General features: G+C 40.0%; 1 protein-coding gene across 8 annotated transcripts in view; it reads left to right on the top strand.

The window, feature by feature from the left end:
* Positions 1-13,729, top strand: part of NHSL1 (NHS like 1) — a 180,210-nt gene that overhangs the window by 155,716 nt on the left and 10,765 nt on the right. For 6 of the 8 annotated variants that reach the window (XM_086745732.1, XM_086745738.1, XM_086745734.1 and 3 more), the window contains exon 5: positions 4,733-4,864. The exons of the other annotated variants lie outside the window; for them this stretch is intronic. In XM_086745732.1, coding sequence (XP_086601858.1) covers positions 4,733-4,864 — 132 coding nt within the window. The remainder of the gene's footprint in view (positions 1-4,732; positions 4,865-13,729) is intronic. 8 annotated transcript variants of the gene reach the window in all.

The raw sequence follows: 13,729 nt of genomic DNA, 5'->3' as shown, positions 1-13,729 counted from the left end.
CAGTGTTTTGTGTTTAATAGTCTGTCTCCAAACTTAATGAGAAAACCTCAAAATCCCTTAGAATTATAATAAACGAAAATAGACGACACAACGTTGGATTGAAACAGCATTAAGTATTCATGAAATACAAGAAGAGAGTTGATAAATAGCAGTGTTGTGCTGTGGACTGCACTGTAGATGTGTAATGGAAAATCATGTTATATGCAATACTAATGATATTTCAGGATTTCCTTCTAGGAATTTTACGTAAGGAAGATTATCAGGGATTTCTGTATTCCAAAGACTAAACGTTACAAAATTCAGGGAAAAGAACTCTAGGGTATTATTTTTATCAGCAACAAGAGGTTTATGTGTCAAGGAGAGTAGGGTAAGAACAGCAACAGTTAATAGAGCTATGTCTTTGAGCAATACCTTTGGTAAGACACTCTACTTTTGTGACAGTACTTCATATTTTCTTGATATGATCTGAGTATTAACTCTTCATTTTGAAAATGCTCTTTGGCTTTATAGTTGCAGAACTCACACTCTGTTGAAGTGATATAAAGCCTAATGCTGAATAGATACTTTGTTTTGTGTAAATAGAATTTCTGTGAAAGATCAAATTATCACTTCAGTTTAATAATCCATTTTTTTTCTGTACAATATCAAGATTGTCTGTTATTAGTTAATTCAAATAACTGACCGTTTGCCTGCCAAAATCAGGATGATATTCAATATCCAGTTTATTTCAAATGCCATATGGCATGCTCTGGCTCCATGTTCCCTCTTAAAATCAGTAGCTTGCAATGTTTGGTTTTATTCTGAAAGTAAATTAGATGTTCCCTTTCCCAGTGTGACTGCCAATAATATTTTCACATATATTTTTTATAAACTAGTATTTAAATAATACTATTCAATAGTATTTAAATAGTATAGGAGCAGTACTTCTGTGACAAATGTCAGAAAGCTCTGAGAAATCAGCAAGAAACGTTTCCTTAAATAAAGAGCAAAAAATATTTGAAATAAATAGCATGAAGACAACAGAAAATTATGAACACTCCAGGTCTGGAAAATTAATAGAAAGAATACAAATGCAATGCTGATATGTTACTAGGCCAGTTGGCATTATCTAGGGGACGTAGGATACAGGTGCAGACGGCCAGGTTATGGGAACAACAGATTATCTGACATAATCAATAAGCTTGAGCAGGGCTTAGATACTGCGACAGCAGGAACAGAGTATACTTACAGCAAGAGTAATCTGCTGTTCGATTTAATGGCCCCGCATACTGAAAATATATGGGGGAAGTAAACAGATGGAAAGAAGAATGAGGTAAAAGATCAAATAACCCTCGTAGATTTAACTCAGTGTCACTGGCAACATTACCGTGTTTGGATAAATTACACTTGTGACTTTAACCAGCTTAATTTGACTGGCGTAGCAAACCTTGTGTCCCCGAATTGTTTGGATTGCTCTCAGTAAACTCAGCAGTTCTCAACTTTTCTGGTAAAAATAGTGCACGTGTATATTACACCTTGTCTTTCTGGAGTGTGCTGTTAAGCATTTATTCCCTTATAAACACGGTAAGCAGAAGGGATAGAAAGGGAAGGCAGTAAAGGAAGAATGCTGTTGCAGTACGTGGACTGCTCTTTGGAATCCACCATTTCCTTTCCCTTGGAATAATTATATTGCTACTGTGAAACAAGGCAAGTGACAGTAACAGACTACAAGCCACACACAACACACACAAAAAAAGCTGGTGTCCTTGTTCCTCTTTAAAAAGTCACAATCTGCTTACCTCCTCTGCCCTCCCACACGCCGAGTAATTTTATTTTGTGAAGTTCCTTCTGTTACTGCACGAGGCAGGAAAAAAAGGACCAAAAATTCAGTGCCATTTGTTCAATGTGCCGTGGAACAAACCATTGCCGTTTTTTGTTTTGATTTGGCTTTTTTCTTTGCTTGCTCTTTTTCTCGCTCTCCCAGAAGAGAGGTCACAAAACTTCCATTTTATTACTCCTGGCATGAAATAAAAGGTTAACCTCTGAAGAGGCTGCTGGCAATTGACAGCGTTTTCAGCAGTGCATTAGTAATGATTCTGCTACAATGGCCTCTCATGTGGCTGTGAAATAAATGCTCGGCGAGTTCAGCTTTCGGGGCTCTTCGGTGAACAGATTGCAGCTAATACAGTAGTAGTGAAAATCTGTTGGAGAGCCTGAAGGTGCAGGGGCATTGCATTAGGCTGACAAGGTGCTGACTAGACATCCAGATTTGGAAGCAGTTTCAGTCTTTGGGAGTGCCTGGGCTGAGCTTATTCTGGCCTGGAAGGGGTTGGTCTGAATTTTCAGTGGTGGCCAGTCTTTGCTTTTACATATCCTGGGGATTAAAAGATGTATAATGGTGTCTGCTCTCATGGGTTTTCCAGAACTAACTTTCTCTCCAGATGAAAGAGTCTGGTGATGGTGGAGGTGATCAGCGCCAGGCTGGATCCTGCAAAACATTTAAGCATTTGTTTGAGTCTGACTGACTTCAGTGAGATTTAAGCACATACTTAAATATTTTCGGTGAACCCAAGGAAACAGAGTAAACTAAATGAGAGAAAACTGAGTAAACTCTATAAGGAATGCCTAGATGATTTGTTACAAACCTGTAACAGAAGAAGAAAAGTGTCTTAACTCTGAAAAATATATTTGACATTAACAGTAATATTTTCTTAAAAAAATATGATAATGAAGAAGGAATAAAAGATTGAGATGTTCTGATTTTATTTGTTGGAATTTGTTGAAGCTGGTACTTCAAAATTCTGCACATTTGCTCAGTGGCTTTGAAAAAGCCTTTGTGTATCAAAAGCCATTGAACATGGATTAGTTGACTTAGGTCTTGGGTAGCTCAGGGGAAGAAGTTACTGTGGATCAGCTGCCACAGTAACATTTCCCCATGGTTATCCTGTTTGTGCTGTCTGAGGCTTCACGGAAAAGACTCTCTCCTTGTTTGCACCTTCTACTTACCATCTATATTTTATTCCAGGGCATTCAAAACTGCATTTTAATTTCCTTGCAACTCAACATTTCAGGCGTAATTTGAATGGATAAAGATACGTTCAGAGATGCAAAACTTTCTCCTTCAAATTCTCTGAATTTGATGTAATGTGGCTAGAATTATTATTAACCTGCATGGCAGGATTATCTAATGGTCCTGACTCTAACCCCATAAGGGTCCTAACATCCCAATAGAGGTAATGCCCCAGAGAGTAAATAGTCTGTCTCAATATTTCAGGCCTTCTACTAAGCCGATGGGATCCACAGTTCTAAATTTTATAGATCCCATGGCCTTCCTTCTCCCTTAATCTGCCCTGACTTCAGTCAATCCAAAACTTCTCTGTAGCTGCAAGGATTCTGCTTAGCACAAGTGCGGCTCATGGGAGCACAAGGCTCCGGTCAAACAGAGTCAGAGTCTTTATATTTACAATATGGTGAATGTAACTGCTATGTTTTCTCCTTGCATTTTTACAAGTCCACATGCTATACTTTAATATATGACTGTATCTTTAACTGTTATAGAGGTAATGAGGTTTTCTATGCTATTTGCACGACACACATCATACTGATGTGCAGTCAGCCAGGGGTAATATTTATGATGTATTAGTTACGTGCATTAAACACTTTTTAGAGGTAAATAACTTGGTCATCAATTTTAAAAAAAAAAGTGTACAAGGCAAAAACCATATATACAAATATCAAGTTTTTTTCTGTATTTAAACCCTAAATTCATTTCAAATGGGTCATCTAAAGGACATTTAGCAGTGCTTTAAAATACTTTAACTTCTGAAAATAGAACTTGCATCTAAGATACAGGGAGTATGTTAGATTTTTAGAAGTGACAGAGAATTAACTCCACTCACTATCTGTAGGGCAAGTTTTATCTTGCCACTAGTAAAATGGCCAAATTATAAACCTCTAAACAAAAGTGAATTCCTAAAGAAAAGCTGCTTAATGATAGTGGTGCTTCTGGGTCTCATTATGATACAGCACATGGTCATCATAAGGCTTTGTCTGGCAATGTGCACTTACGCACACATTTTTTCAGCTCTTGCCATTGTGCGTTTTTATAGTCATCTATAAAGTTTCAGTTTTAAGCAGCTTCCACTCTGACTGCAATATTTATGAGATCACAAGATCAGTTTGATCTCTGCGTGCTCCATAGTATTTATTTGTATTCGTGTTAAAAGATCACCACCAGAAACGTGGCACATTGGACAGGTTCAGAGCCACTTGGAATGAAAAAGAAGCGTCTCGTGTGCTTTAATGATGGAGCTGTGCAACGACATTGTAATAGCTGTTGCCAATAGCAGTGTCTATTACTGTAAAAACCATTGTGATCTTTCATTTTCTTGAGCAGCTTTCCTTTTTCTGCAGCTCATTACTTCAAAGTAAAACAACAAAACCACACAAAAACCCACAAAGGGCCAAAGCAAGAATTCTGTTCACTTGTGGAATCAGAGCTGCTGTCACTTGGGAACTGGGCTTGGGAAGTCAAAATTCCTTTTAAAACCTGCAGTACTGTGTACGTGTGTCTAAAGCCTTACTGTGACGATATGCTGTATCTTCCTTCAGTGTAGACCTTCATTGTAGGACAAAGCTAACATCATTTATTAATGCCTTTTTTTCCATTTCTACAACAAAACTTGTGGAAGAAAGTGCATGATGTCAGCGTGCTTGGAAGTAATGTTGCTTTGCTTGTTCTACCATATATTAGGGGAGAATTTCGACCGCCAAGCCAGCATTCGGCGGTCTCTAATTTACACAGACACGGTGGTAAGACGGCCGAAGAAAGTCAAAAGGAGAAAGACTATTACAGGAATCCCTGACAACATACAAAAGGAGCTAGGTATGGCTCATCAGAACTGTATTCCATCCACTGTTCATTGTCACTGCTTATCATGACTCAACTAATAGCATTACCAGTGCTCATAAAACCAATACAGTCTGATAGCCTGTTACAGTTCCAAATACATGTGTGCCTCCTTGCCACCTTGTGCATCTGGAAATTGGGGTCTTTTATCTGGTGACTTCCATCTGTTGAAGGGAACGAGGTGTTTGGAAAACGGGTGTACTGGTACAATGGAAATCTGCAGGGATGTAAGGTTTCTGGTCTTCAGTGCTTTCCTGGAGATTCAATCCACTCCTCTAAGATGTTCATTGAAGCAAAATTGAAGTGTGCAGGCATTTTGGCTTGCAAGTAATTACTCAGTGGAGTAAAACAATTCATGGATGCCTTCCTGAATCTGCTGAGAGTTGCATCAACAGTGGAAAACCCATATATTTTCCAGTTCAGTTTAGATCTCATTGGCGACCCCTTAAGTATCAGTGTTATTTGATTGGAAGTAATTTACATGGGCTTATTATCTATTGCATATATTCCAAAGGGAAAATGCCTACTTGGTCACATTTACACTACCTCAGGCTGCCCTCTTTCACAGTTAGTAGCATACGTGATACTGAAAGCTGATGAAGCAGTCTGAATTTTGGCAGAACTTTCGGACACTTTTTGCAGAACTCTTTGATTTAAGTAATTCTTCTTTACTTTTTAAAAAGATGTTTCCATTTTTCCTAAGTTATAACTTCACAGATAAAATTATGCTCCCCTTCATTGTTCTTGCAGTAGAGGAAGAATGTCCTTTAAAATAGTCTGTCAAAATGTAATTTAGGTGCTTTACATGTGGAATCATCTCATATATTAACGATTTCAGTAAGTTTTACTACCTTGCATTTTGCACTCTCTTTCTTTTTTAATTACGCTTTCAGTTCTTGATCTTTTGTGTAGATTTTTCAGAAACAGAAGCAAAAATATGTAACGTTTCTGAATGAGTTTAATATAAGCTAGAGAGACAAGAAACGAGCAAGTACATGAAGAGCACTTTGTGAGTGGAACTGTGCTCCTTCAGCACGTATAATGAAACAGTACCCTGCCACGTGAATCCTCTGCCTCCAGAAAGAAAATTTGCTTGCCCTCACCCTGTTAGGACAGCTAAAGTTAGGCAGCTTATATTTCATTACCTTTGGATCTCACATAATGATTTTATTCCTAACTGCTGCTCTGAGATTTGTCCAGAGCTGTCAGGTGTCTTTGTCCATCTCTTCTTGTGGGTCAGATGCTGTTTTGTGCCTGCTATAGGGAACCCCTCCTCATAGTAGGCCTTGCCACCTGGCAGGAGGCGCTTTCCAGACCAGGAGTCCTCCTGGAGGTCAAAATTTGAATTTGTTATTTTCTTAGAGAAAGTGACACATTACATAAAACTTAATGTTGAATTATACTTAACGAAAGATTCCCTTCTCCTGTTTTAGGTTTCTCTGAGGCTAATCCCTCGGATACCATGTTTACAGCTGGTTTGAGAAATAGCAGAGACAACCCTCATCCTCTCTCATCTGTTTAGGATGAATACTTTTTGCATTCCCTTCTTCCATTTTAAACTAAATTGCTTTGCTCTTTGTCTAGAGCTGCGATTAAATCACTTGTGCTCCTTAAAAACACTTGTGCTGCATAAATCCAACACTGATATAGGACATTGCTTAAACTTTTAATATTCAGGGTTGTTACAGTGGTCTTGAGTATGGTAGTGTGTCTTAGTGTGGTATTCTGAAAATGACACATACACTAAGGTCATAGTTTTCAACAGAGATTATCTTTGACATATGTAGGACCTACCGTGAAGACAGATAGCGGAGAAAAGCAGAGCAATGCAGAATGTTTTGTTCCAAACTACCGTTTGTCACTTGTTGGGGTTCCCAATGCTCTTTCCGGCACGTGGATTTTGAAATGGGTGACAACTGTACTTGACGTGCGAAGAATGCTTCCTACTGATAGCGTTTCCAAAACTTCAGGGTTATGTTTGTGACCATTTCAGACAGATACTTAATGCTTGAAAACATCAACTGTAGTTTACCTGGTGGAATAAACTGAGAATGCAGTTGGCGTCTATCTTAAAAAGAATTCTTCAATTAATACCTTAAAAGAAGTTTGTGACTTTTGCCAATCTGTTTGCTAAGGGTGACAGGTTTTATGATCTTGATTACAGTCTTTCATCTCTGTGCTGACTGCATTTCATGTTGCACTGCTTGAAGGTTTTCCTTGGCTCCTATTTTTAGTTGCAGAAATTTCAGGGCTGGCAGTATCTCAGTGTAGGAGCTCACTCAGGACAGTTCCCTGCCCAGAACCAGCAGGCACGTAGAGCTTTAGCCATCTGCCCTATGATGGAAGTTGTCTTGAGGAGCTTCATGGTGCTTCTATAGTGGTTGTATGCCGTCCAGACAGCAAAATGTATGCCAGGAAAGCTCTCTGATGGCAGCATTCGTCCTGTTAGCGTGTTGCTTTCCATCGCTAAAACCAAAGTGTGCTCGAAAAGAGAACTGTTACCAGTGTCTTCATCTTATAGATGGGGAAACTAGGCATGCTGCTGTGAAGTGGCTTAGCCAGAGTCACCCACGAGGCCACTGGCAAAGCTGGAAATAAACTAAGTCTTCCCCATCCTTGTTCAGTGCTCTTTCTGCCTTTTCTCCCCTGTCACTCCCCAAATATTTCTGTAGCTCTCCATTTCCTATTTCTCTTACACTGTCCCAAAACAAACAACGAGTTGTTTTAAAACATTCCACAGTTCATTTGATCAGAACAAGGATCCGGACTAAACTCCAAATCAAGCAATTACATTGTGCCTATTGACATTCTCCCTGTGGTTTCAGCTGAATAAATCTCTTTGTTTCTCCCCTTAAGCATTGCTGTGAACGGCTATAATATTTACACAAAAATTAAAATCCCTTGGTACACCAAAGTTGCTGTGCGCAGGCTAAATAACCAACACATACAGCAGATTCTTGTTACCTCCTGTTTATCCTTCAGAAGGAAGCAGAAACTTGAGAGAACCTCAAAGCTTCAACCAAGCTTGAACTATTTTCATTTCTTGTGAGAGAGCCTGGAAGAGCTTCTGCCGGGCCAAGCTGCTGGGGTTCTCCCCTGGCTGCTTTGGCTTCTTTAGAAGAAAAAAGACCAAACAGAAGAGAAAGCCTGCGCTGATTGCTGGCTTGGGTTCAGCAGCCATGGTACCCTTGTAGAATTTAGCCAAACATACTGAAAGGAATCATTAACTGCACCCACCAGGCATGTACTGAAAGTATCTTTAAACATTTGCTACTTTTGAGCATCGTAATACTGCCATGTTTTTACAGGTGTGTTCCAGTGATGAACCAGTCTCTATAGCCTGGGAACTTCTGCATAAAAATGTTGTGTAAATAAAATGCAATGTGATAGATGGGATTCTGAGACAGAATAAGAATATGAGATGCCTACGAGTTCACAGATGACAGTTATTTTCTGAACTGTTACTTTTTAACAGCAGGACCCTCTCAGTACTGTTTAGCAGAGCAACACCAAAGTAAGAGCAGAAGGCAAAGCATTCCTCTCTCTGCCAACCACAGCAATGAAAAAACTAGTTTTGCACACCGCTGAATTACCTTCATTGTCTTACAGAACATAAATATTTTATATGTATTTAGTGGAGTCAGTGTTGTATCAAAACTGCAGAACGGGCAAGAAACAGATGATGTTTTACTTGAAGTTTTTGCACTCTCAGTTTCTCTGTTCTTTGTTGTCATTATCCATTGTCTCTAGCTGTCTTCTTCAGGTGGTACCTTACATGCAAACCGGTATTCTTCCCTCAGGCAAGAAGATGATTCCCAAACAAAAGTTTGGTAGAGATGAGCAGCCCTCAGGGAGAACGTGTCACAGGCCTTGCTTATTCCTTGGCCCTTGATTATCTTCAGCTTCCTTCACACGTTCCAACTTTCCAGATGAAATAAAGGCAGCAAAATACCTTCACGTTTCTGTGGTCCCTTCTCTGTTAGTGCTCTAGGGTCTGGCTCAGACTAACTTTCTTTTTGTGAAGGTACCAGGTATCTGGTTGTGAGTGTTTCTCCAGCGCTCTGCACTGCTGCAGTCTCAGGCACCGATGGGCAGCTTCTGGTGTCCCAGACCCCCTCCCTGTCTTGCAGAAGGGGCAGGTCCCAGACCTGGGTATTGGTCCCACCACAGTTCATCTTCCAAGTAAACATACCTCACCAGAGCAGGGGAGAGGACACCATCTTCAAGTTTTCCACCTTTTGATTTCATCTTCTGCCAAGCATTTTGCATTTCTGTAATCAAACAGAATGTTTCTAACCTCTTTTGGTTTTCAAAAAATGTCTTTTGATTTTATGCTTTGTGTGTACTTCGCTTGAATTATTTCAATACTTTTTTTTCCACCTTAAGGTGCAATTCAGAGTCTTTACAGCTCTGTGATATTTTCCCCCATCTACTTTTTTTTTCTTCCTAACCAAAGGCTTCAGAGGGTCAGAATGACCTCATATGCTTTTCTTCAGCTTATTTCCCTGCCTCCTATTTTCAGTAGCTCACAACGAGTTGTCACCTATAGGACCTCCTGTCAGTCATCAGGATGGATATGGCTAACACCTGAACGGTCAGTCACTCATTTGCTTTCTTGTGGCACAGCTCAGACCCCCTGTTGGTACCAGCTGGTGTCTCAGGTATCATTTGGGACTGTTGAAGCTTCTCCTTTGACATGCCTTAGAGAAAACCATTCCATCTCAGCAACAGGGGCACACATAAGTCTTTCTGATCTTTGGGAACTCAGCTGTTCTATTCAAGACTCCTCTTAATTGATATTCTTTCCCAGTTAGTCCCTTTGGCACTAGCAGTCATTCCAGTATAGGTCCCACAGGTAAGAAGAGTCCCAGATATCCAGTGGTCCTACAGAAGTAGCACACAAATACCAGCTGTTCAAGCCAAAGAATTCTGCATCCTGCTTCAAGTTGCAACTTTAACAGTCTTTGGAGAGAATCTCTCTCTTTCGGAGTTATTGTGCCGTTTAACTAACACTGGGTATACAGCTGTAGTTTCTCAACGTTGTGCATTTCCAGCACTGTTCATCCAGAGATCAGGGTGTTAAAAGTACATATCATTTGCTTTTTGATAATGAGGGATGAAAGACAGGAATATAATCTTTAACAGAGGCTGTTCGATTGGTGAAATGAACAGAATAAAGAAAAATTAAATTCCCTGTATTTTATCAAAATTCTCCCTTTCAGGGTGACAGTGATACATACAAGGATATTTTTTAGCTGTCAGCACTGAAAAGTATCGGAGGATTCTCTGCAATATTTTTCTCCCATCTGAGAGATTACAGATGCTTCACGGAGCACAATGAAAATTTCTTAAAATTAACGTGTGCCTGATGTAGTTGCCTGTTTCTTGTCTATTAAAAATTATTTGGTATGTAAGTATTGGGGTGACATAGATGAAGAATCTCCAGGGGTTTTTGTAATGCTGGAGGTTGTGGTGCCTGCACAGTGACTTGGCTAGGTCACCAGGTTTGAAGGAGGGTTTCTAGGTGGGGCATGAGAAGATTAAAGGAACAAAACCTTAGGAATGTGCCTGTGGCACAAGAGACAAGTGCTTATAGTAGAAATGATTAGTCAGAAGTCATTTGGGAAGAGAGATTACTTCTGTATACTAGTTGAAACAAGCATGTTCTTTGTGATATCAACACACTTACTTTTTATCCTCTCAAATGAGCGTTTTCTACGCTCATTTCAATGCAGAGGACCTTTCTGCTGATCTCTGCAGCAAGTTGCCAGTGCCACCAGGTCAGCCAGAGTCACAGGGAGACGGGAAGTCTTCTAGTAGCCCTAGGCCCTAGGGGTTACATGCAGACACTTTCTTTTTTTCCATCAAATATTCAGTCAGTCTCAGTCCCTGTCATCTCTAACAAGCAACACCAGTAACTACCAGAGTCAGGGAAAACTAGTGTAACCTGTATATGCCTATCTTAGATCAAGTGCTTGGAGCTAAGGTATGCGTTTGAACCTCTTCTCTGCACTTCCATGCAAGAGATGTTAAATATGTTGCATGTTTAGCTTGTTCCAGATAGTGGGTGTCCTTTACTTGCTGCTGGCATCTACACTGAATATGTGCATTAGGGAAGAGCATTTGCCCTAAGAGGTATTTTCAGCTTTTTCAGCACAGCAAGAAGTAGGGTATTGAAGAAGAGAGAAATGTAGATACAGGTCTGCTGTGGTGGACATAGCACTGGCTGCAGGGCTACTGGGCACACGATAATATAAAATGCAGATGAGATGATTATTATTTACTTTCAGCCACATTTATCCTACCACCGAACTGCAGCCACATCTGACTTCATAACGTTCAGCACCTGTAACCTGATGTCCAGTTCTGCAATATATTTTGCTGCTGTCTGCTCAGATGTCACCCCTACAACTAGATGAACTTATGGATGGTATTTTTTAAAAGCTCTGATTTCAATTCCAGAATTCTGGTGTTGCAGAAACATCTTGTAACTTCTGACTGTTATTAACTAGAGGTTTTTCTGAGACGCATAGCATTTTCAGTGTAATAGCCAATTAAAGGTTTGAGCTGTCCCTTAGAATCAAATTGTTCATCTTCTAGCTGGAGTACAAACAAAGGTGGTTTGATTTTAATTTTTTAAAATCCTTGCTTTTCAGTGTTAATCTGGAAGTGAGTGAGGGTTTTACAATGCATTTGGAAATTGCAAACAAAATACTCTTCACTACTCTCCCCTGATTTCCACCAAAATCTTAAAACCCTCAACATTTTAAGAGATTGCCTGAATCTTAAATATTCCTTTGGTTGTTTTTTTTTTTTAAGAATTTTCCTTGCAGATATCTGTTGTCCCTCTTCAGGAAACAGAATTGTAAAGAGAACAATTTCTGTATTACAAAGGGCAAGTAAATCCTCACAGATTTGCATCCAAAACCAAAGCTGAAGTAATTTCAGAATATGCTGCATTTCTACAAAAAATACTTAAAACCTCAAAGTTGTGTCCTTGTAATAGCAACAGCTGTGAAAAGGCCTTTCCCTGAACCTATCCCATATAATGATTGAAGGATGTAGTCCTGCTGAGACTGGGCTGTCTTGCCCCCTCTGAACCCTGACTCTAAAGATTTACTGCTGTTGAGTCAATTTATGCAGTTTCCATGAGTACATTGGACTGGACCCTACGTGACATCTATTCTAGTAACAAACCCAGGGTTAGCACTGATGCTCAACAGCATCCTGCAGCTGTTCATGCTGCCCTCTTGTTAGCGTGCTCCTCCGGCACTGCTCTGGCCTGGGCCAGCCAGCAGTCTCACCGGCTCTGTCTGGGCTTGGGTGGCAGGACCTCCTCCCCCAGGCATTTTGGTACAGCCATCCTAGCCGGAAAAGAGCTTAGCTTGGATTGACATAAGAAGGGTCCTTGGCCTCTTTCATTTAGTAGCTTAGATACAGTGCCAAGGTTTAATTTTGTATTTCAGACATTTTAAAGCATCGCTGTGCATTTGCAATAAACAGTGCATTCTGATACTCCTGGTTTTGGAAGGAGGAAAGTGGAGGTTCACAAGTCCAGCATTGTCCTGCTTTGCCATCTACCTTCCCTAGCAGTTACGTTTTAAACAAGCATAAACTGTGCACGTTACACTGCTTGTGGAGTGCATTTGGCTTCCTTTGTGCATACAAATGTGTTGCATACTGAAACGAGGAGCTCTCAGCCACAGGTCAGTGTGTGTCGGTGTTAGATACTTGCTGTAGTGCTGGCAGCTTCGTTCTCCGCAAGCCCCATCCTCTGTCTCGTGTGTGTGTGTGCGCGTGCATGTGTGTGTACACATTTCATAGTGGTAGAAGAAAAAATACCCCATCTCTTTGGTTTTTTATATGAATTAGTGTGTAGATTTTTCTTACCAGCTATTTTTAATTGGCTAACAGTTGCTATCAGTGATGTCATGGTTCCAGAAACATAACGTCTACTTTGATGTTTTTCGCTCTCTTAGCCTGATTCTGTAGAAAGATTCTATGCATATGGAAAGGAAAATTAAAATATTTTTCTTACTGTACAGTTCTTAATAACTGCATACAGAATATGCAAATGGTTGGCTCTCTTGGTTGGCTACAGTAGTCCATCTGTTCTGACAGTATCTCGTATTAGATTATCCAAGATGTTTGCCAGCATCCAAGTATCTAGCTTTGCTGCAGATTTCTACAAGAAGCAGAAAGAGGCTACATTTTCATGAGAGCAAGAGAATCTACACAAAGCAAACTAAATAGGCTTCAAGTTGGTAAAAGACTACTTATCTGCCTGGGGAAAAGAAGTAAACAATCTTTTTGTGTGTGCTGCTTTCACTGGAGCCTTTTCAGAGCCCTCTTTTCCTTATTCTAAATGCCTCTTTTGCCTGCCAAGAATAAGGATAATTAATTGTCCTTTAAGTGGTCTTTAAAGCTGCATGATAAGAATACCTATCCTCCTGATCCAGTTCCATATAGTAAATATGAAAGGAGAACAGTGCTGTGAGGCATGCTACTTAATTGCTCCTGAGACTAGCTTTAAGGCGGAGACTTGAAATAACCCATTTTCCCCAGCAGTGACAAATGCAGCATCCTTACGAGCGTCTCCAGCAGCACGCCTGCCTCTCGTGTCTGCGATTTTTACAGTAACGCAACTGAATTGAAAAGCAACAGCTTTACATAGACTAATTTTAAAGCAGGGCTCTGGTTTGTGATTTTAAAAGGCAGCTACCAATAAAAATGTAAATTTAAAAGAACCCTAGAGTCTTTTCTACTGACCTAGCGATAACTGTATTTTGAACTAAAACTGGTTTTCCTTTTTTCTCAAAGGTTTTTTATGCCAATACATGA

Source organism: Chlamydotis macqueenii, chromosome 3 (genome assembly GCF_036417535.1).
Source record: "Chlamydotis macqueenii isolate bChlMac1 chromosome 3, bChlMac1.mat, whole genome shotgun sequence".
NCBI lineage: Eukaryota > Metazoa > Chordata > Aves > Otidiformes > Otididae > Chlamydotis > Chlamydotis macqueenii.
The sequence above is the reverse complement of the archived record's forward strand: the minus strand, read 5'-3'. Positions and strand labels throughout refer to the sequence as shown.